At 49.3% G+C, this 21,300-nt stretch overlaps 1 protein-coding gene across 8 annotated transcripts in view; it reads right to left on the reverse strand.

Annotated features, from left to right (window-relative positions):
- SCN5A (sodium voltage-gated channel alpha subunit 5) overlaps positions 1-21,300 on the reverse strand; it is an 86,451-nt gene that overhangs the window by 14,105 nt on the left and 51,046 nt on the right. For 4 of the 8 annotated variants that reach the window (XM_068982812.1, XM_068982813.1, XM_068982816.1 and 1 more), the window contains exons 17-21: positions 20,287-20,448; positions 17,331-17,451; positions 16,281-16,435; positions 5,579-5,752; positions 1,607-1,729 (exon numbers count right to left, since the gene is read on the reverse strand). In XM_068982812.1, the coding sequence (XP_068838913.1) occupies positions 1,607-1,729; positions 5,579-5,752; positions 16,281-16,435; positions 17,331-17,451; positions 20,287-20,448 (735 nt within the window). The remainder of the gene's footprint in view (positions 1-1,606; positions 1,730-5,578; positions 5,753-16,280; positions 16,436-17,330; positions 17,452-20,286; positions 20,449-21,300) is intronic. The other 4 variants (XM_068982815.1, XM_068982818.1, XM_068982819.1 and 1 more) reach the window with 2 other exon arrangements.

Below are 21,300 nucleotides of genomic sequence, written 5' to 3' on the forward strand. Positions count from 1 at the left end.
CTCTTCTTATCCTTCATAGCCCTGCCTGGAATCCATGACCTTCAAACTTAACTTTCAACACGGTCTCTGCTACATAGTACGCCAGAAATCTGATGGGGAAGAAAGGGTCTCTGGAGACACACTCTCTGAGCTGAGTTTCTGGTTCATTTTGGGGCTGCTGCTCCTGAGATGGATGGGTGTTCGCCCGCAAAGTGTGCCCAGGGGATCTCCGGGTGGTGCGAGTGGAGGGTGCTCTGACGGCCCCCTCACGCTGTGATGGGATCAGGGCTGGCAGGGCGGTGTGCGCGCACTGTGCCTCTGCCCTCTCCAGGGAGCGGCCCTCTGACCCTGTGGAGCCACGGCCCCATGCTCTCTTCATTTAAACTCACAGCTCCCAGGAGAGGCATCCTTGGCAAAAAGAACTGGGGACTTCACTCCAGGGAGGGACCTAGTCCCCAGCTGTCTGTGAGCCAGGAACATGTTTGCCACACAAACTGGAGGCGGAGCTGGCATGGGGCTCTGTGGTGGGTATGGTGCCAGGACGGGTCATGCGGACACATGCAGAGGAAGTGGGGGGGTGCCCCTGGCCCAGCATGCGATGAACATGGGAACAGGGTGGTGAAACAGCTCTTGCACTTGTCTTTGGCCGGCTTTGTGGCCAACAGCCACAGCAGAGGCGATCCTGGTAACTAGTGTCTCCCCCATGTCCCCGTGCCCCAGAACCAAGTGTTTTCTCTCCTATAGGACATTTGGGAGCATCTAACTTAGGTCGGATTATTCACTTGTGAATGGCTTCCCACCAGAAATAAGCAGTTTGTTTCTCCATGGATTGGGGATGTGGGCAAAGTTCAAAACCATCAACCGAATGGGGCTGTATAGTGGCGTCTTCTGGGTCAGTGAGAGACACACAGAGGTGTCTGCTAAAAGTCACAAAAGAACCGTGCACATTTCGTACAAACAATAAAAAACAAAGAATATACTCACACAAACATATAGGCTTGTTTCCTTGCTATATATCACGGGTAATGTTTTTTCTTGGTGGGCTTTTAAATTTGCCTTAAATGTGCACATTCTTGAGTAAAACTTAGTGACTGGAAAAAAGGCAGAGCTCTCTGCACTTAGAAAATAGTGCCAAAGAGTTTACTAAGCAAATCAAACTGCTCTCTGATCGGAGGGACTACTGGCTGCTTCCTTGCTTGCTTTATCCTCACCAGCCCTGCCCTACTGCCCATCCTGGATGGGGCGGGGGGCAACCTGTGTCTGTCAGGAGGCGGGGGGCACAGACGGGCACATGGAGCCAGGGCACCCACAGACACGAGGCCCCATGGGAGAGCAGAAACTGAAGGGGCCCTGGGCTGGTGGGGCTGGGCTGCAGCTGAGACGCCCGCGGTCCAGCCCTTGCTTCCTTTCCTTTGTCCAGCACTCTCTGGCCCTCGTGGAGCCCACAGGGCTGAGGCGTCAGGCCTGGGGGGAGGTTCTTACAGCTCTCCACCTCCGGGCACCTCTAAGCCCAGCTGCACCTCCTGGAGATCTCACACATGTTTGCAGCAGGCCAGCAAGTGAGTCTGGGGGTCCCCTTTATGGAGCCACCACCCACTGCTCCCATGAGGAGAGCCACCCCTCTTACCCTCATGCCCTCAAATCGTGATAGGGCTCGCAGGGGTCGGAGAGCACGCAAGGTCCGCAGTGACTTGATGGGGCCCATTTCAGCAAAGCCCAGGGCGTTGGCCACCAGGCTGATCAGCGAGACCTGTGGGAGACAGGGCGGTGAGGCCACGAGGCCAGCTCGAGACCAGTGGCAGGGCTCTTGGCCCACCGAACTCAGGCTGGGTTCAGTGAGAGCCAGCCAGTGAGAGAGTTCAGCCCTCTCCTGGACAGGAGAGAGCCTCCTCGTGTCCAGGCTTTATGATTTCCGGCTGGATCGTCTTCACAGGCTGTCCTGTGCTGGGCCAGCCTTCCCCAGGGGCAAGAGGCTGGGGCCAAGGCCAGGCGTGTCCCAGCTTTCAGGCCTTCACCAAGGGCCTGCTGTGTGCACTTCACACACGTGTCTGTGATAGCTCCACTCACCCCAGGCCTTGGAATGCATCTCCCCATTCTACGGATGAGAAAACGGAGTTCCAAAGCCACCTGCTAGTGTGGAAGAGCAGGGCCACAAAGCCTGGGTGGCTTTAGGTCCCCGTGTGCTTTCCTTCAAATCAGATTCTTGGGCTGGCCCCTCCCCTCCCCCAGAGTAGACTCTTCACAGGAAGAAGGACCATCCTGAGTTGAATATGAGCAGACAGACCATCCTGGGGCATTTCCTCAAGGCTGAACCTTGCAACATTCTATCATCTTCACGGAAGAGAGGCTCAGACGGAGCCCCTGTGGACTGCTCTCTGCTTCCTCTGCCCTGCCCCCACCGGGACATTTCTGCCCCTCGAACTTGATCCCTCTAAAGCTCCATGGGCATCCAATCCCTCCTTATGTCACTGCTGGCCAGTGATCGCACGTTGGAAGTGACCTCCTGCCTGACCTCGCCGGCTATCACCATTACCACCACCTGGCTCTGAGGGCAGCCTGGGGGTGGGGAGGGGCCATGGGGAGTAGGGGGTAGGTGTGACCCCCATAGCCTGCTCTCAGGCTTGGAAGCGCAGGTTGGGAGAAGGCTGGGCAGAAGAGCCTGGAGGAGCTGCCTCCTCCAAGGACTCCCAGGATGGACTTCCGTGCTCCCCCAACTCACCCCTCGAGGATGCTGGTCCCCACTCTGGAGAGGGCGAGGGGCCTCTCTCAGGGACCTGCTGCTGAGGCCAGGGTCCCAGGGACCAGGTCTGGCCAGGCTTCCCAGCTAGTCCCCAGCAGGCCGCCCTTGTCTGCTCCTTCCCAAGCTTGCCCCGCCTTTCCACCCGATCTCAGCTGATGGCAGCTCCATCCTTCCAGCTGCCCAAGCCACAAGCCTTGGCATCATCCCTGCCTTCTCTCTGTCTCACACACTGACATCCAACCCATCAGGATTTCCTGTTGGCTCTGCCTTCAAAATATGTCAGAAGTCCAAATATTTCTCACCGCTTCCACTGCCGCCATCCTGGCCAGGCCACCGTCATCTCTCCCCTGGATTACTGCCATGGCCTCCCAACCTTCCCCCTGCTTCCACTTCCCCTCCCCTGGACAGGGTGATCCTTTCATAATGAGTCAGATGATGTCACTCTTCTGTCCAGAGCCCTCCAGTGCCTCCCATTTCATTCTAAATAAAAGCCCATGCTTTTTCAAAGGCTGCACGCCCATGCTTTTTCAAAGGCTGCACGCGTCTACCCCATGGAGTCTGGCCTCAACTCCTGCACTTCCCATCCCCTGTCCTCTGCTCCCGCCACTCTGCTCTCCTCGTGGTTCCTCAAGTATCCCAGGCACTCTCCCATCACAGGACCTTTGCGCTGCTGCTCCGACCTCTGCTTGGAATGTTCTGCAGACACCTGCCTGGCTAGCCCCAACTTCCTTCAAATATCGCCACAGTTGGCCTATTTCTAGCCAGCTTGTATAAAGTTGTAATCTGGGGCTTCCCTTCTCCCTGAGTCCAGGCCCTCCTAACCCCTTTCCTTTGCACTTTTTTTCTCCATGTGTCCATCATCAGTGTAAAATATTATATAAAGCCGGCTCATGTGTTATGTTTCTGATTCCCAGAACCTTCCTCCACGTAGGCAGTGACTTCGTCTATTTTGTTCCCTGAGGTCCTCAGCATCTCCTATAGCACCTGCATATAGAAGATGCTCGGCAGTTTTTAAAAACTGCACGAATTGAACATGGAAACCCCTTTCTCCAGATCTTGAGGCCTGAAGTCCACCATTTCCGTGGGGTGTGGGGATGGGGGTGGGGGGGCATGGCCAGCGTCAGGAAAGCTGGATTCCATCACCACTTCCTTCTCTTTTTTCTTGGGCCAGGCCCTTCTCTGCCGCGACCCTCAGTTTTCCTCTCCACAGGCTGATTCTCCAATCTTGGGAATTTCAGGCCCTAAGGCCTGTCCTCAGCTAAGTTCTCCAAAGTGGCAGGGGGTGGGAGTAGGGTGGGCTTCCCCAGACATCTTTGCAGACTCTGTCTGGCCTGCCCTGGGGGAGTCAGTCCCATGAAGCTGCAGGAACAAACAGGTGGGTGAGGGGGCCAGGGCAGAGCTGCCAGGCTCCCAGGCCTTCCCACAGCCCCTTGGTAGGAAGGCCTCACGGTACTTTCTGTCACCTCAGGGAGGCCCTGAGGGCCCCGGGCTGTAAGCGTACCCAGAGCCCCTCCCTGACTGCCACCCCAGCACCCCTTACCCCAGCATTAGCATCTTTTCAGCCACTTGTGGTGGCTTGGAGTCTCCTGTGAGGAGGCCCACCCATGAGGCTCTGTGTCTGCACGCATGCTCTAGCTCAGGGGGCCACTCAAGCTTGACCTTCCACCGAGGCCTGACCCTGGCCAGGCCCACTGGCTGTCGAGCCCCCCCTTGGGCCTCTGGGGCTGCTGTAGGGACTGAACACAGGCCTAAGCTGGAACTCTAGGAAGCAGAGCCCCTGCAGGTGGGCAGAACCTGATGCCAAGCCCAGAAGCCACGGACGTCTTCTGCAAAGCTTTTCCCAGCTTGCACATCCTGGCCCACGTTCTGTTGCGGGAGAAGCACCACAGCCAGATGGTGAGCCCTCACTTGGGCCCTTCACCATGTTCCCTGTGTCCTCAGGAAGCACAGATCCAAGGCTGCCCCGCACCCTGAGCCTCAGTTCTCCCCCCATCACCCTCTGGTTACTCTCTCATTTGACTGTACTTAGGAGCCCCGCAAGACCCCAAACTCACCCTGCTTGCACCCAACAAGGTTCTGGGGCCTGGGGAGCTGTGGGGAAGGGGCTGCATTCCATCCGCCCACTGGGTGCCCAGAGGACATGCCAGCCTCCTACCCCAGGCCCTTCTGGACACATCAGAGACTGGCATGGCCTGCCAGCTACCAGATGCCCTGGGGCAGCTGGCCGGAACCCCTCACCCAGCCCATGTTCATGGGTTTCCTCCTTCTCGCAGATGACTCCACCCCGACTCATCCTCCCCGCTGTGGTACCTTCTACCTGAGCCAGGACGATCTCCCATGTGCCCAGCACCCCTTCCCCAAGCCCCTGCCCTCTGGCCTTTGGTTCACTCCGTCTCCTATACAGACAGCCCCCTCTCATGTGTAGACATGTAGGCTCTTAACTGGCCATGTGCAGCGGTCCTGATGGACACTCCACAAGGTGGCGTGGTGAGGGCTGTAACACAGGCTCGTCAGCACCCTGCTTCTGGTGGTCCTGAGAGGGCGAGAACTCATTCCTGCCCTGGCTCACAGCCCTGCCAGGACTGTACGCACTGACCCCCACAGTGAGTCCAGTTTCTCCCAGGAGCAGGGCCTATATTTCCCCGTGTCCCCGGCTGGGGGTTCTGACTGCCTCCCCTCCGTGACCTCAGACTCGGATCTCCTGCCCCTCTGCCTGCCTTGCAGCACAGCCAAGAGCCTCCACGTCGGCCTGCCGAACTCCCGCCACCTGTCCTGTCCTCCGATCCCTCAGCCTCAGCTCCTTCTCGCACTGGCAAAGGGCGCCCCCTCCCCTCTCTTCCCTTCAGGGGCCACACTTACGTCCACGATGAGGAAATCAAGCCAGCACCAGGCGTTGGTGAAGTACTTCCTGAAGCCGTAGGCCACCCACTTGAGCAGCATCTCCAGCACGAAGATGTAGGTGAACATCTTGTCGGCGTACTCCAGCAGGACCTTGATGGTCTTCCGCTCCTCCAGGTAGATGTCCTCAAAGGCCTGCAGACCAGGGTGGGCAAGGCAGACATGGCGTCCTGACCCGGCTGGTCCCAGCCCGCACGAGCCTTCATCCCTGATGGCCGCCCTCCCCCAGGAGGGCAGGGCGGAGGAGGCCGCACAGTGGAGGGGCTTCCGCGGCATGCTCTTTGAGTCCCGTGGGCACCATTGCTGGGTCAGGAAATGATGTTATGTGGTGTGTGGACAACAAGGAAGAATGTGTAGTGAGAATGCTTCCACCTTCACTTTGAAGAGCAAGTCTCCGGTCAGTGCTAGTGTGTCCATCGTTAAGGTCTCTCTGAAACAGCTCACAGCCTATTGTCAGAAACAGCATACATCTATCTGCCCCTGCCCCCCTCCACTGTGTTTTTACTCTCTTTACTTTGGGCATTTACCTACTTTTTCATAGGAAACAATATTGGTTTCCAGTGACAACAATCATTCAAAGTTGCCCTTTACAATAAATTTATTTAAACAAACAAAAAACCAGTGAGTGTTTATATCGAATGCAAAGTTTCACAGAAGTGATAGTGAAGGCAGAAGATAGATACGAAGATCAGGAAACACAGGACTAGATGAAGTCAAACCTTCTGCAACCCTCAGAATCTGGGAGTCAGTGTGTCTAACAAGCTAGCTGTTGGTCTTTCCCCACCTCCTCACTCCTGCCTCAACCCAAATCCCTGGGCCGAGAGAGACTCGGATGGCCTCCGCTGGCCTCTTCCAACTCCAGGCTTCTGATATGTATCTGCCCCTCCCCCAGGATGTGCTCTGAGGCTCCCAGTCTAGGCAACTGAACGCGTCACTGAGGGCCCTGGGGAGTGCCCCCATCTTTTGCTCTGGGCCTCCCTGTGCGACTGCAGGGCCTCTGTGAGCTACAGTGATCCAGGGCCCCAGTGCCGTCAGCAGTGCCCAAGGACGCACTGCCCAGGCAACATGTGGTTAACCTGGTCTGTGTAGGTGGGACAAAAGGATAATTCAGGTCCCCAGGTGGGGTTTGGGGATTCTTCAAGATAAAAAGTAGGCATTTTTCTTTCTGATTATAAAAATATATGTCTTTTATAAAAAAAGAAATAATACAGAAATTATAAAAAAGAGAATAAACAAGAATAACAACAACCTCCCCCCACAAACAACCCAATTGAGAAATGGGCAGAAGACATAAATGGACATTTCTCCAAAGAAGGCATACAGATGGCTAACAAATATATGAAAAGATGCTCAACATCACTCATTATTAGAGAAATGCAAATTAAAACTACAGTGAGGTACTTTCACGCCAATCAGAATGGCCATCATTAAACAGTGTGCCAATAACAAATGCTGGAGAGAGTATGGAGAAAAGGAAATCCTCCTACATGCTTGGTGGGACTGTAAGTTGGTGCAGCCACTGCAGAAAAGAATGCAGAGGTTCCTCAGAAAACCAAAAATAGAACTGTCATACGATCCAGCAATCCCACTCCTGGGCAAAGACCCAGACAAAACTCTAATTCAAAAAGGCAAATCCACTCTCTATGTTCATAGCAGCACTGTTCACAGCAGCCAAGACATGGAAGCAACCTAAACATCCATCAACAGGCGAATGGATAAAGATGTGGTCCATGTCGACAGTGGAATATTAGTCAGAGAAAGGAATGAAATTGGGTCACTTGTAGTGATGCGGATGGACCTTGAGTCTGTCATACACAATGAAGTGAATCAGAAAAACAAATATCTTGTATTAACGATATATATGGAATCTAGAAAAATGGTGCAGGGCAGTACTATTTGTAGGGCAGTAACAGAGATCAGCCCTGGGATTTCTTTGGAAGGACTGATGCTAAAGCTGAAACTCCAGTACTTTGGCCACCTCATGCGAAGAGTTGACTCATTGGAAAAGACTCTGATGCTGGGAGGGATTGGGGGCAGGAGGAGAAGGGGACAACAGAGGATGAGATGGCTGGATGGCATCACAGACTCAATGGACGTGAGTCTGAGTGAACTCCGGGAGATGGTGATGGACAGGGAGGCCTGGCGTGCTGCGATTCATGGGGTCGCAGAGAGTCAGACACGACTGAGAGACTGAACTGAACTGAACTGAACAGAGATGCAGATGTGGGGAATGGACGTGTGGGAAAGGTGGTGGTGGGGACAAGGGAAGGGCGGAACAAGCTGGGAGACATATACATACATACATAGCATTGATATATATACACTGCCACGTGTGAAACAGCTAGCCAAAGCAATCTTAAGAAAGAAAAACAGCTGGTGCAATCAAGCTCCCTGACTCCAGGCTACATTGCAAAGCTACAGAAATCAAAACAGTACGGTACTAGCATAAAAAATAGGAATATAGATCAATAGCCCAGGAATAAGCTCACACACCTGTGGTCAACTAATCTATGACAAAAGAGGCAATACTATACAATGGAGAAAAGACAGTCTCTTCCATAAGTGATGCTGGGAAAACCAGACAGCTACATGTCAAAGAATGAAATTTAAAACATTGTCTAGCACCATACACAAAAATAAACTAAAAATGTATTAAATGCCTAAATGTAAGATCAGATGCTTTAAAACTCTTAGAGGAAAACATAGGCAGAACACTCTTCGACATAAATTGCGGCAATATATTTTTGGATCCACCTTTTAGAGTAATGAAAATAAAACAAAAATAAACAAATGGGACCTAATTATACACAAAAGGATTTCCACAGCAAAGGAAACCATAAACAAAGCAAAAAGGCAACCCAAAGGACGCGAGAAAATATTTGCAAACAAAGTGACCAACAAGGGATTCATCTCCAAAATATACAAACAGCTCATTCAACTCAATACCCCCAAGAAGCCAAACACTCCAAAGGAAAATGGGCAGAAGACTGATAGACACTTCCAAACAAAGCACACAGACGGCCAAAATGCACACGAAAGGATGCTCCACATCACTAATTATTAGAGTAACGCAAAGAGAAACCACAAGGAAACCAGTATCACCTCACACTGGTTAGAATGGCCATTACCAAAAAGTCTACACACAATAAATGCTGGAGAGGAACCCTCCCACACTGTGGGTGGGAATATAAATTGGTACAACAACTATGTATTCAGTATTGAGGTTACTTAAAAAGTAAAAGCAGAACTGCTATATAATCCAGCAATTCCACTCTCGGGCATACAGCTGAAGAAAACTATAATTTGAAAAGATGCAAGCTCCCCAGAGTTCACTGCAGCACTATTTACAACAGCCAAGACATGGAGACAACCTAAATTCTTAATCGACAGAGGAATACGGATATACAATGGAATATTACTCAGCCATAAAAAAGAATAAAAATTCCATTTGCATTATGGATGGACCATGGAGATTAGGTTAAGGCAGAGAAAGACAAATATCATATGATATCACTTAAATGTGGAATCTAAAAAAAAATGATACAAATTAATTATTTACAAAACAGAAACAGATTTAGACACAAACACAAACTTATGGTTGCCAAAGTGAAAGGTAGGGGGCTGGATCAATTAGGAGTTTGGGATTAACATGGACATACTATTCTATATAAAACTGATAATCAACAAGAACCAGCTGTATAGCGCAGGGAACTCTACTCAATATTCTGTAATAAGCTATATGAGAAGAGAATCTGAAAAAGAATACGGATATATGTATATTTAGAACTGAATCACTTCGCTGTACATCTGAATCTAACACAACACTGTAAATGAACTATATTCCAATATAAAATAAAAATTTAATTTAAAAATGACTATAAAAAGTTAAAAATAATGAGGTACACATGTAAAAGAAAGTAAAAGAAAAAAAGAAAGCCCTTGCCTATTCCAAAGGCTGGGGAAAAAATGACCTTTCTTTTCTTTCTATTTCTTTCCTTCTTGTTTCATTGTTTTATATCATAATTTAAAAAATCTAATCTATTTTGGTAAGGAGTGAATTATCTATTTTAATATTTTTTCCAGAGTGACTTGTCAAGTGTCCTAACACTTTATTAAAGAACCCACTCTAAATCCACAGAGTAGAAGTCGACACTGTAATCTACTACACTTCTGTATCTGCTTACGACTTCTGTGTGGTTCCACTGCTCTCCTGGTCTATTTCTGAATTAGCGTCACACAAATTTTCCTGGTCACTTTTCATAATTTTTAAGATACATTTAAACAACATTTTGTCAAATTCCCTTTAAAACATTAGAAATTTATTACTGCATTGAGTTTATCGACTGTTTTAGGAACTAATTCAGTCTTTCTGCTCAAGGATGGAGCATATTTGTAGTGTGTTTATCTGTTTGTCTTCCTTCACACTCCAAAGGAAAGTTTAATAGTTTTCTTCATGTATCTATTTTACATTTCATGTTATATTTATTCTCAGTTATTTTATGTTTACAATGCCTGGCATCTAAGGACTATCGGAGAAATGTTACTCGTGACTAAATGTTTCTATTCCAACAGCAACAATTATTTGTACATTTGTTTTATAACTAGCCATATAATGTTTTTAATGAATTTTAAATTTTTCTCTAAGCAAGCATTATCTACAAGTAATGATATATTTGTATTATTTTAAACTCATCTTATACTTGATTCTATTAACTTCAGTTCTTCTATTTTCCTATTTTTATGCTGCATGTTTAGTTTTCTTGATTAACTGCACTGGCTAGTACTTCAAAGTTATTATTAAATAATGAAAAACAGCTAAAAGGTAGTTAAATCATCTTTTTTTTCTCCTCGACTTTAATAAAATGTTTTTAGTGCTTTACTTACTACTAATGATGATGTAGAAGTTAACTTGAAATTAAGTTTTTCATTAAGTAAAGGAAATCTATTTTATTTCTATTCTTACCAAAGTTTTTTTTTTTTTTATTTTTATTTTTATTAAATTTTAAAATCTTTAATTCTTACATGTGTTCCCAAACATGAAACCCCCTCCCACCTCCCTCCCCAAAGTTTTAAAAATCAAGCATTCACTGAGATAATTATATGGCTTTTCATCTTTATCTGATTCATGTAAATAGATATCCTAACAGGGCGTCCTTCTGACTTTTTAGGATATACCTCGCTGTGACTCATTTAATCTTCTAAATATTTTACTGAATCCTATTTGCATGTATTTTAATATTTTTGCATCACTACTCACAAGTATAGAGTATGAAAACTAGTGTGTTGTTTTACTTTTGGTATACTTAAGGTTTTAAAAATCAGCACTATTAGCTTTCATAAAAATAATTTATAGATTTTCCATCTTTTTTCATACTCCAGAAGATTTTAAAATAGAATTTAAATTATTTTCTTCCTTCAAAATATGAAAGAATCCACTCTTGGAGATGTAAGAGATTAGATTAGCTAGTGGTTTATTGATCACTTTAATTTTTCAAGGAATCAGCTTTGGAATTTTATCAATTTTACTATTTATTTTCTAATTCATTAATTGTGTTTTTACTTTATTAATTATTTCCTTTGCTTTCTTTACAATTATTTTGTTGTTATATTTCTAATTTCTTGAGTTAATAAATTTATTCTTTCTATTTAACAAAGAAAATGTTTAAGTCTATGAATTTTAGTCATTACAGCTTTGGCTACATCCCACATAAAGTATTAGCAATATTGTTACTTTCTAGTTTCTTCCCCTGCCCCAAGTCAAATTTTTTTCTCTACCTCTATTTTTCCTTTCTTATTTTTTTAGATATCAGGAGGACAAAACTGGTTGAATCGTAATCTTTGATGACACACTCCCATATTTGGTTCATGAATAGTTTCTTTACCTCTTTCGGTTCAGTCGCTCAGTCGTGTCCGACTCTTTGCGACCTCATGAATCATAGCACGCCTTATTAATAATATAATGAACACCCATGAACCCTCCATGAAACTATTTTGTTTAATCCAGAGTTTAAGAATATGTTCATGTTTCTACAGGTTTATTTTTAATCTTTCTATTTTTGCTACATATAGCAGTTTTCTTATCTGTAATATAGTACCTACCTCACGCAAACTAAATGTATTAATGCTTATAAAATGTTACAACAGAGCCTAGCACATAGCCAGTACTATTTAAGTGTTAGCTATTATTGTTATTCAGTTCAGCTCAGTTCAGTTGCTCAGTTGTGTCCAACTCTTTGTGACCCCATGAATCGCAGCACGCCAGGCCTCCCTGTCCATCACCATCTCCCGGAGTTCACTCAGACTCACATCCATCGACTCAGTGATGCCATCCAGCCATCTCATCCTCTGTCGTCCCCTTCTCCTCCTGCCCCCAATCCCTCCCAGCATCAGAGTCTTTCCCAATGAGTCAACTCTTCGCATGAGGTGGCCAAAGTACTGGAGTTTCAGCTTTAGCATCATCCCTTCCAAAGAAATCCCAGGGCTGATCTCCTTCAGAATGGACTGGTTGGATCTCCTTGCAGTCCAAGGGACTCTCAAGTGTCTTCTACAACACCACAGTTCAAAAGCATCAATTCTTCGGCGCTCAGCCTTCTTCATAGTCCAACTCTCACATCCATACATGACTACTGGAAAAACCATAGCCTTGACTAGACGGACCTTAGTTGGCAAAGTAATGTCTCTGCTTTTGAATATGCTATCTAGGTTGGTCATAACTTTTCTTCCAAGGAGTAAGCGTCTTTTAATTTCATGGCTGCAGTCACCATCTGCAGTGGTTCTGGAGCCCAAAAAAATAAAGTCTGACACTGTTTCCCCATCTATTTCCCATGAAGTGATGGGACTGGATGCCATGATCTTAATTTTCTGAATGTTGAGCTTTAATCCAACTTTTTCACTCTCCTCTTTCACTTTCATCAAGAGGCTTTTTAGTTCCTCTTCACTTTCTGCCATAAGGGTGGTGTCATCTGCATATCTGAGGTTATTGATATTTCCCCCGGCAATCTTGATTCCAGCTTGTGCTTCATCCAGCCCAGCATTTCTCATGATGTACTCTGCATATAAGTTAAAAATAAGCAGGGTGAAAATACAGAGCCTTGACGTACTCCTTTTCCTATTTGGAACCAGTCTGTTGTTCCATGTCCAGTTCTAACTGTTGCTTCCTGACCTGCATACAGGTTTCTCAAGAGGCAGGTCAGGTGGTCTGGTATTCCCATCTCTCTCAGAATTTTCCACACAGTCAAAGGCTTTGACATAGTCAATAAAGCAGAAATAGATGTTTTTCTGGAACTCTCTTGCTTTTTCCATGATCCAGCAGATGTTGGCAATTTGATCTCTGGTTCCTCTGCTTTTTCTAAAACCAGCTTGAACATCAGGAAGTTCACAGTTCATGTATTGCTGAAGCCTGGCTTGGAGAATTTTGAGCATTACTTTGCTAGCGTGTGAGATGAGTTCAACTGTGCAGTAGTTTGAGCATTCTTTGGCATTGCCTTTCTTTGGGATTGGAATGAAAACTGACCTTTTCCAGTCCTGTGGCCACTGCTGAGTTTTCCAAATTTGCTGGCATATTGAGTGCAGCACTTTCACAGCATCATCTTTCAGGATTTGAAATAGCTCAATTGGAATTCCATCACCTCCACTAGCTTTGTTTGTACTAATGCTTTCTAAGGCTCACTTGACTTCACATTCCAGGATGTCTGGCTCTAGACGAGTGATCACACCATCGTGATTATCTGGGTCGTGAAGATCTTTTTTGTACAGTTCTTCTGTGTATTCTTGCCACCTCTTCTTAATATCTTCTGCTTCTGTTAGGTCCATACCATTTCTGTCCTTTATCGAGCCCATCTTTGCATGAAATGTTCCCTTGGTATCTCTCATTTTCTTGAAGAGATCTCTAGTCTTTCCCATTCTGTTCTTTTCCTCTATTTCTTTGCATTGATCGCTGAACGGCTTTCTTATCTCTCCTTGCTATTCTTTGGAACTCTGCATTCAGCTGCTTATATCTTTCCTTTTCTCCTTTGCTTTTCACCTCTCTTCTTTTCACAGCTATTTGTAAGGCCTCCCCAGACAGCCATTTTGCTTTTTTGCATTTCTTTTCCATGGGGATGGTCTTGATCCCTGTCTCCTGTACAATGTCACAAACCTCATTCCACAGTTCATCAGGCACTCTATCTATCAGTCCATATTAGGTTAGATCAAATTTATTAACTATATCTTTTAAGATATCTCATTATCTCATTCTTTCTATTAATACTTGATGAGCCAAGTACTAAACAAATGAGGTAAAATCTCACTGTATTATTGTACTGTTGCCACTTTTTTCCTGATTTTACTTTATATAAGTGCCCCAAATAAATATATTCATAATAGTTTTGTTTTTATTATAGGTTGGACCTTCTTTTTTTAATCTCAAGATTTTTACCTTGAGTTCAACCTTGTTTAACATTAACAAACAAAAGCACTCTGATTTTTTGTTGTCATTGTTTACACTTTCCTGCTATATCTTATTATTTCACTTTTAATATTTCTGAGTCACAGAGTTTCAGGGTTGTACTTTGAGAACACACAGCTGCAGTTTTTTGTTTTTTTTTCTGATCCACTTAGAATCCTTTCCTTTTAAAATGATGAATTTTATCCAATTACATTTATTAGTAAAACACTTGTCTGATCTTGTCTTTGCCATATTATTTTGTTTCCTGATTTAATGCTTCCTGGTTCCTTCTTTTCTCCCTATCTTTTGCTGCAAAATCTGTGTTCTCAAAAGAAATTTTTTTCCCTTCAGCAATTTCAAAGTGATACATAGTCTGCTTTCTGTTAAACAAGTTTATAACTTTAAATAACACACTCTGACTTATTTTTCTCAATATATCATTGATGTGGATTTCTTTTTTTTTTACACAGCGCTTGGCTGTCTACCCTGATGAGATTCACCATTTGCTTGCCAAAACACCTCCTCACTTATGCCAGGCTGAGCTTTTCCTCCACAGCTCAGATTAAGTGGCTCTGGCTGCCCTTGTTTGTGGCTGTTTAAAAACAAAGCTCGTTAACATATTGTCAAATCCTCCTTCTCTGAAGCCTACAGAGATTTGGCTCTAGCCGATGGTAAAACAGCATGCAGTCTGTAAGCAGCGGCTCCAGGCCCACTCTGGAACAGTGGCAGGACAGTACAGGGGGGTGGGAGGCCCAGAGGTTTAGAAGTGGCAGCCTCAGTGTCTCCCCATGGCCTGGCCCCACAGAGGCAGTGTGTGGGTGGCGTTAGTCGCTTGGTCATGTCTGACTCTTTGCGACGCCATGGGCTGTAGCCCACCAGGCTTCTCTGTCCATGGAATTCTCCAGGCAAGAATCCTGGAGTGGGTAGCCATTCCCTTCCCTAGAGGAACTTCCCAGCCCAGGGATCGAACCCTGGTCTCCTGCCTTGCAGGCAGATTCTTTACCATTTGAGCTACAGGGAAGTCTCGGAGGTAGCAGCAGCATCAGCTGGAGGCAAACAGCCCAGGATCAGAGTAGCCCTCTCACTCTCCCTATCTAAAGTCCAAAGCACTCCTTGTTAGTTGCTCATTCATGGGGCTCTCATCTCCCCAACAATATTGGGTTCTTGCTGCTTCTGGGCTAGTGAAGTTTCTGTTTCCTCTGCCTTCCTGATCACCCCCTCTCCCTGTTCACAAGTACCTTTCACAACCCTCTCCAGGGATGTTTCCATCTCCTTCTAGAAGGGCTCCGAGAGATGAGTAGGGTGCTTGGGAACCAGCTGGGGCATCTCCAGAGGGCCTCGCTGTTCCTCCTGGTCTCACCAAACCTCCCTGTTTTCCGTAGTCCAGCTCCATCTGCTTCCTCTAAGGAGTCTTTCTGATTGTTCCAGCTCCCCCGGGCCTTCCATCATTCTAAGTCATCTACTCCGTTCTTGTTCTCCTCTCTCTGGAGCTGACCTCTGACTATCTCAAACCTGCTGAATCTGGTTTCCCCAACTAGACTAGGAGTCCCTGAGGCCAGAGCCGGGGTCTCTTCCTCCTATTGCCCCTCCACGCATCACAGGACCAGTAGATACAAGGAGAGCTTAGTAAACATCTATTGAACAAATGGAAAGTCAAGACAAAGGACTTGGAATCTGACTGTCCGGGCTCAAATGCCACATCTGCTGCTTGTGAGTGGTGGGGCTTTGGGTAAGTTACTTAATGTTTCTACAAAGGGTTGCTATGGGGATTAAATGTGATAATGTGTGAACCACATAGCTTGGCCTCTAGCCCTAGAAGACACGAGTGGAGCTACCAGTGGACTGTCAGCCTGCACTGTTAGCTGCACTGAACCAGCCTGATGAGGTGTCAGATGCTGCGTGCAGGTGGGTGTGTCACCAGGGCTCAGGTGCAGGTGGCTGGTGACCCGAGACCTGTGCCAGCTGTGCCCTAGGATCTGGGAAAGTCACTTCCCTCTGTGGAACAAGGAGGGCTGGACAGATGACCTCTGCCATGATCCCTTTCTGCTCTGACCTCCATACATGCTGTGGTGTTGACAGTGTGTGAGCTGGTCTTCATCTGGGGCCCTGGGGGTGGGGTTCATTTTCAGCAGAGGGCTCTGCCCCTGTTTCTAACCTGGCTTTCCAGCTGGAGATGCCCTTTCTCTGCTTACGACCTCTCCTCGCCTCCCTGCCCACCCTCCACCCCCAGGAGGGTACCAGCGCGCCACTGCTGAGCAGGATCATGAAGATGACGAACGTCTCGAACCAGCTGTGCTCCACGATGCGGTAGCAGGTCTTGCGCAGCCTCCACCAGACCTTCCCGGGGGCCTGTGTGGTGTCCACGGTGCAGCAGGGACAGCGGCGGACACAGCCTGTGGGGGAGGGAGAGGGCTCAGACCCAGCCCAGCACCTGCAAACGCCCACATCTGACAGCAGGAAGTTGGGCACTTGAAAGAATGACTGAAAGTGGTTACAACGATGGATAATGAACTGGGCCACATGGGGGGCGGGTCCGTGGTGGGGGGTGATGACTGTGGAACTGCCCTCAGGAGGCTTCACGCAGCAGGTACTCCATGGAGAGGGTGGATGGACTAGGCTACCAGTAAGCAGATGAAGGGCCTGGCAGGTCTGGGCCGGGGCAAGGCTGGGGTTGGGTTGGGCTCCAGCTTGAACCGTGCTCACCCAGACAACTCACCCCCTGGGGGAATGTTCCAGAATCCCCTGGGGTGCTCAGTCCCTGGACTTTCTCCATGTTTGCAGTTTCTGAGCCTTGGGAAGGGCAGACTTCTTATTGACAGTCCCAAAGGGTGTGCCACATGGAACACAAACCCTCATTTTATCCCCAGCTGCCCTCCAAATATACCATGGATTCATAAAAGCTCCAGATGCTGTTACCAACACGGCCACATGTCACACCCACCTTGAATGTTTACAGAGGGCCTACTATGTGCCAAGCACTGTGCCACAGCCTGAGGGGATGGGGGAATTAGACCAGTCCCTGCAGCTATGGGGCCCCCCAGTCATACCACCACGCCACAAACGCAGCCAAACACACTCCACACTCCACAGTGGTCCAGCCAAACACATCTGAAGGCACACCTGCCATAATTCACGTCACGGGCAGGTGGGGAGGCCCCCAGGGTCTTGAGGAAAGGGGAAAGGATAACAGGCATCCAGGCCAGAGCGGTTTGTGACGCAGGAGCTCCGGGTCCTCCTGCCCCTCTGCGCAGGGCTGAGGCTGGGCCATAGTGCCAGCCGGGGCCGTACCTTCAGTGAAGCAGTCCTCTGGATCTTTGACGTCCTCTCCGAGGTCAGGGATCTGCTCCAGGAGGTCAGCAGTGTTGGTCATATCTGCTGTGCTCCCCTCAGAGTAACTGTCTTCGGGAAGCTGCAGGCAGGATTGTGAGGTGGGGCGGGTGAGCGCATGAGTGTAGGCTCTGTAGCAGCCTCCAGCCTGGGGCTCCCAGAGTGGAGGTGCCTGGGCCATCCCCCACGGCACACCTGGAGAATCTGAGCCCAGGGGGATGGGAACCTGCCACGAAGCTCACCGGGGCTGGACCTTAGAGCCCCTGGGTCAGTGATTCTGGGCTGCTGGTGTCTAGGGCAGGGGTGCAGGGGTGGGACAAGGGTTCTGGGAAAACCCCAGGAATGGGGAAGGCATCCAGGTGGAAGCGAAACAGGCATGAGGTGCAACAGGGACACACACTGGGATGTGGACACAGTGGCAGCCCAGCACACACACAGGAAACAGGCAGCCCACGCCCAGAACAGAGTCAGCTCCAGGGTCAGAGGCACACACAGGCACCACGTCAGACATGCAAAGGACAGGCCAGGGACCCCAGCCCACATTTCTCACTCAGTTCATACGGGTGCTGGTGTGAGGCACACAGCCTAGAGCAGGAAGGTGCTGGAACCTTCCCTGCCTGGTCACGCAGGTTTCTGTGGCCCTGATCCCACATAATCTGATGATGACAGGTATGTGCCGCTGCCCTTACGAGCACCTCTGTGTGTCATGTGTGGGCACCCGTGTAGGAGTGCTGTAGTTCTGCCCAGTTCCCCTCTTTGGGCCAGTGCACCTGTCTCCAGCTGCTGCGAACACTGTTTAGCTGACCCCATCTCCAGAAAAGTGCCTTTAGCCAGGGACCTGTCATCCTTGGAAAAAGTTTGGGGGTTACAACCCGAGTCCAGGGTGGCTGACACCCAGTGACTGACTGATATGGAAGAGACCCAGCTGAGGCTGGAATCCAGCCAGCATAACATCTGGAGCTGCTTCTTCTGCCTTATCTTGCTTTTCTCACTTCCTTACAGGTCTCTCCTGAGGGCACCCTCTCAATGAATCATGTGCACAGGAAGCCGGGCTCTGGCTCTGCCTCTGGGAATCCACCTTAATGACAAGTGTGGCAGGGAAGAGGGTTCTGGGGAGGAAGGAAGCCTTCATTTGCTTCAGATCACATCTACAACACCCAGCTCAGTTGTCCACCTCACGCTGCTCAGGCTCCGCTCCACTCTGGGGAGAGCTGGTTTGAGTTCTTGGGCAGCCCTGGCTCTCAATGCTGCCTTTTCTCTTCCTTCCACAACTCAGTCCACTGCTGTCTCAAAGTCCTCTTTAACCTTGAGATTGGCTGTAAGGAGTGACTGGATCCTGGTGAAAATGTAGAGTGCCCCTGGGTGCAGGGCGGTTTCTGTGGTTCTGAGGTTCGCGTCCTTACTCCAGCTTCGTGCAGTGCTGAGCTGGGAAAGGCACAGTGGAGGGTCTTTGGGCGCCTTTTCTTTTCAGACACTAGAGCTGTCACGTGAGATGGCAAGTTCTCAGGATTTCCCGGGCAAGTGAGATGAGGGGTCCTTCTCCTAGGAAAGTCCCAGCCCACCTGGCTGTCTCATTTCCACTGTGACTTGATCTGAAGAGGTGATGGAGGTACCAGACTTGCTCAAAGGTCAGCATTCCAGTACGGGAGCCCCTTCTGTCTGTGACCTTCCGTCCCTCCCATGTCTTCCTGTTCCCTCCGCCTTGGTGTGTCAGACCCTCCAGGAGGACAAGTGTGACCTGCACAGTCAGGGCGATGATTCCATTAGGCCCTTGTACTCCCAAACTGGCCATGAAAACAAAGCTTCCCATGGGCCCATCCCATGAAAGGAACAAGACAAAGGAGAAATGTTGCCTTGCGGCAAGTCACAGCTGCCGGACTGAGGCTGAGGTCAGGCTGCAGGACAAGGGCCCTGGGCACGGTCTCTGAGCACATGACCTCTACCTTCCTGGGTGCTTGGCAGAGCAGGGGTGGGGTGTAGCCAGCAGTGCCACAGTCCAGTTAGCTGAGGGGCTGCAAACCCAAGTGCTTACGGGGCCAGGCAGGTGATGGAATGAAGGCAGGCAGGTGCGGTCTGGCCAGTCGCAGCTTTCTGGCCGGTCAAGGAGGCGGTTACACCCTTCAGCAGGGAAGCTCTTCTTCCGATATTTTTTTTTCAAGACAAGCCAGAATGCAGACTTTTCATAGAAAAGTCTCTGGCTTTTAAATGTTGGTCGCTGTTGTCTTGTTATTCAGTAGCTCAGCTGTGTCTGACTCTTTGCGACCCCATGGACTGCAGCATGCCAGGCTTCCCTGTCCTTCACCATCTCCTGGAGCTTGCTCAAACTCGTATCCATTGAGTCGGTGACGCCATCCAACCATCTCATCTTCTGTCATCCCCTTCTCCTCCTGTCTTCAATCTTTCCCAGCATCAGGGTCGTTTCCAATGAGTCAGCTCTTCGTATCAGGCGGCCAAAGTATTGGTAATGAGCACAAATTAAAACTCTTTTGTGTCCAGAACAAGTGCCTCTGACAGGCCTTGTGTTTGCTGCTTCAGCTTCCGTCCAGGTGAGAAGCAGCTAGTGGCTCGTGTGTTAAGAGCCTGCGCTCAGAGCTCCCCCACGCCCCCAGGCTGACTCACAGGACAGATGTTTGCCAACAGGACCAAAGCACAGGAACCCAGTGAGGAAGGGGTGAACACGCAGGGGTTTGGGGTTAGTCCTGTGGCGTGCTCCTGGGGCCTGCTTCCTGAATTTCCCCATGGCTCTGGGCCCCAAGCCATCCCTCCCCTGTCTGGGGTCACTCTGCAAATGGGTCTCCCACACTGGCTGTGATAGCGGCTGTGGCTCCCACCAGAAGCTTGGTGTCTGGGGGCCTCTCACGGCCCCCAGCCCCAGCGGCAGTGCCCCAGTGGCTTCGGGGACAAAGGTGTGCGTTACCTCACTGCACCCTGGGGCCGGGGCCTCTGCTCGCCGCTGCCGCTGCAAGTCTGCCTGAGCCTCACTGGCCTCGGCCCCAGAGGAGGTGGTCTCCGACACCTGGCTCCAGACCCTCGGCTCCGGGAGGGCCTCTGGGCTGCCGGATGCAGGCTGGGATTCCTGCTGAAGAGACCCCCAGCCCATGAGCTACCCAGCTAGTGTTTCCAGGATCCTGGCTCTGCTTCACTACTCTCTTCGTGAGGCATCATCTCACTGAAGACCCCTCCTTCAGGCATTCTAAGGCTGACGGAAGCTCCTGAGAGGACCAGGCAAAGGGCCTAAAGCTAAACAAAGCCCCTGGCCTGGCTGGCACAAATCTCCCCCTCCTCTCACTTCTCGAAGGGTGTCAGTGCGCCACGATGTCCAGCTCCCAGGTGCTGGCAGCTCCACTTAGGAGGACAGGCTTTCCCCAGGAGTTCCCATGGCAGCTCAGCTTACACACACACACACACACACACACACACACACACACACACACACCACACACACACACACACACACACACACACACACACACACACACACACACCACACACCACACACACCACACACCACACACGTCTCAGGGCCAACAGGCTCAAGGGAAGCAGAAGAGCAGGAACAGCAGGGGCAGCCGGAATTCCACTCCTGTGCGGGAAGCGTCGTCCTGGAGCTAATTCTAAGCCACGGTTCTGGCAACACCAACCCTTCCCCTCCCCCAACCAACTCTGTGGCTGTCCCGCCGCCTGCCTGAAAGGGCAGGAGCTGGCCTCTGGGACCACAGGAAGGCAGGAGTTTGTGGAATCAAGGCTGGAGCCACAGATCAAATTCCATGCAGGGGAGCAGCTGCTCTTCTCAGCCAGACCCACCCAGTGCAGGCACCAAGGAGGTGGCCAGCGTGGGCCCAGCGAAACTGAGAGACCTAGTCCTCACTGTCTGACCAAGGACCTTGGGAGAAGCCACCTGAGCCGGGCTCAGGCTGTGAGGACACTGAGG

The sequence above is a fragment of the Capricornis sumatraensis genome, chromosome 10 (genome assembly GCF_032405125.1).
Source record: "Capricornis sumatraensis isolate serow.1 chromosome 10, serow.2, whole genome shotgun sequence".
Lineage (NCBI taxonomy): Eukaryota > Metazoa > Chordata > Mammalia > Artiodactyla > Bovidae > Capricornis > Capricornis sumatraensis.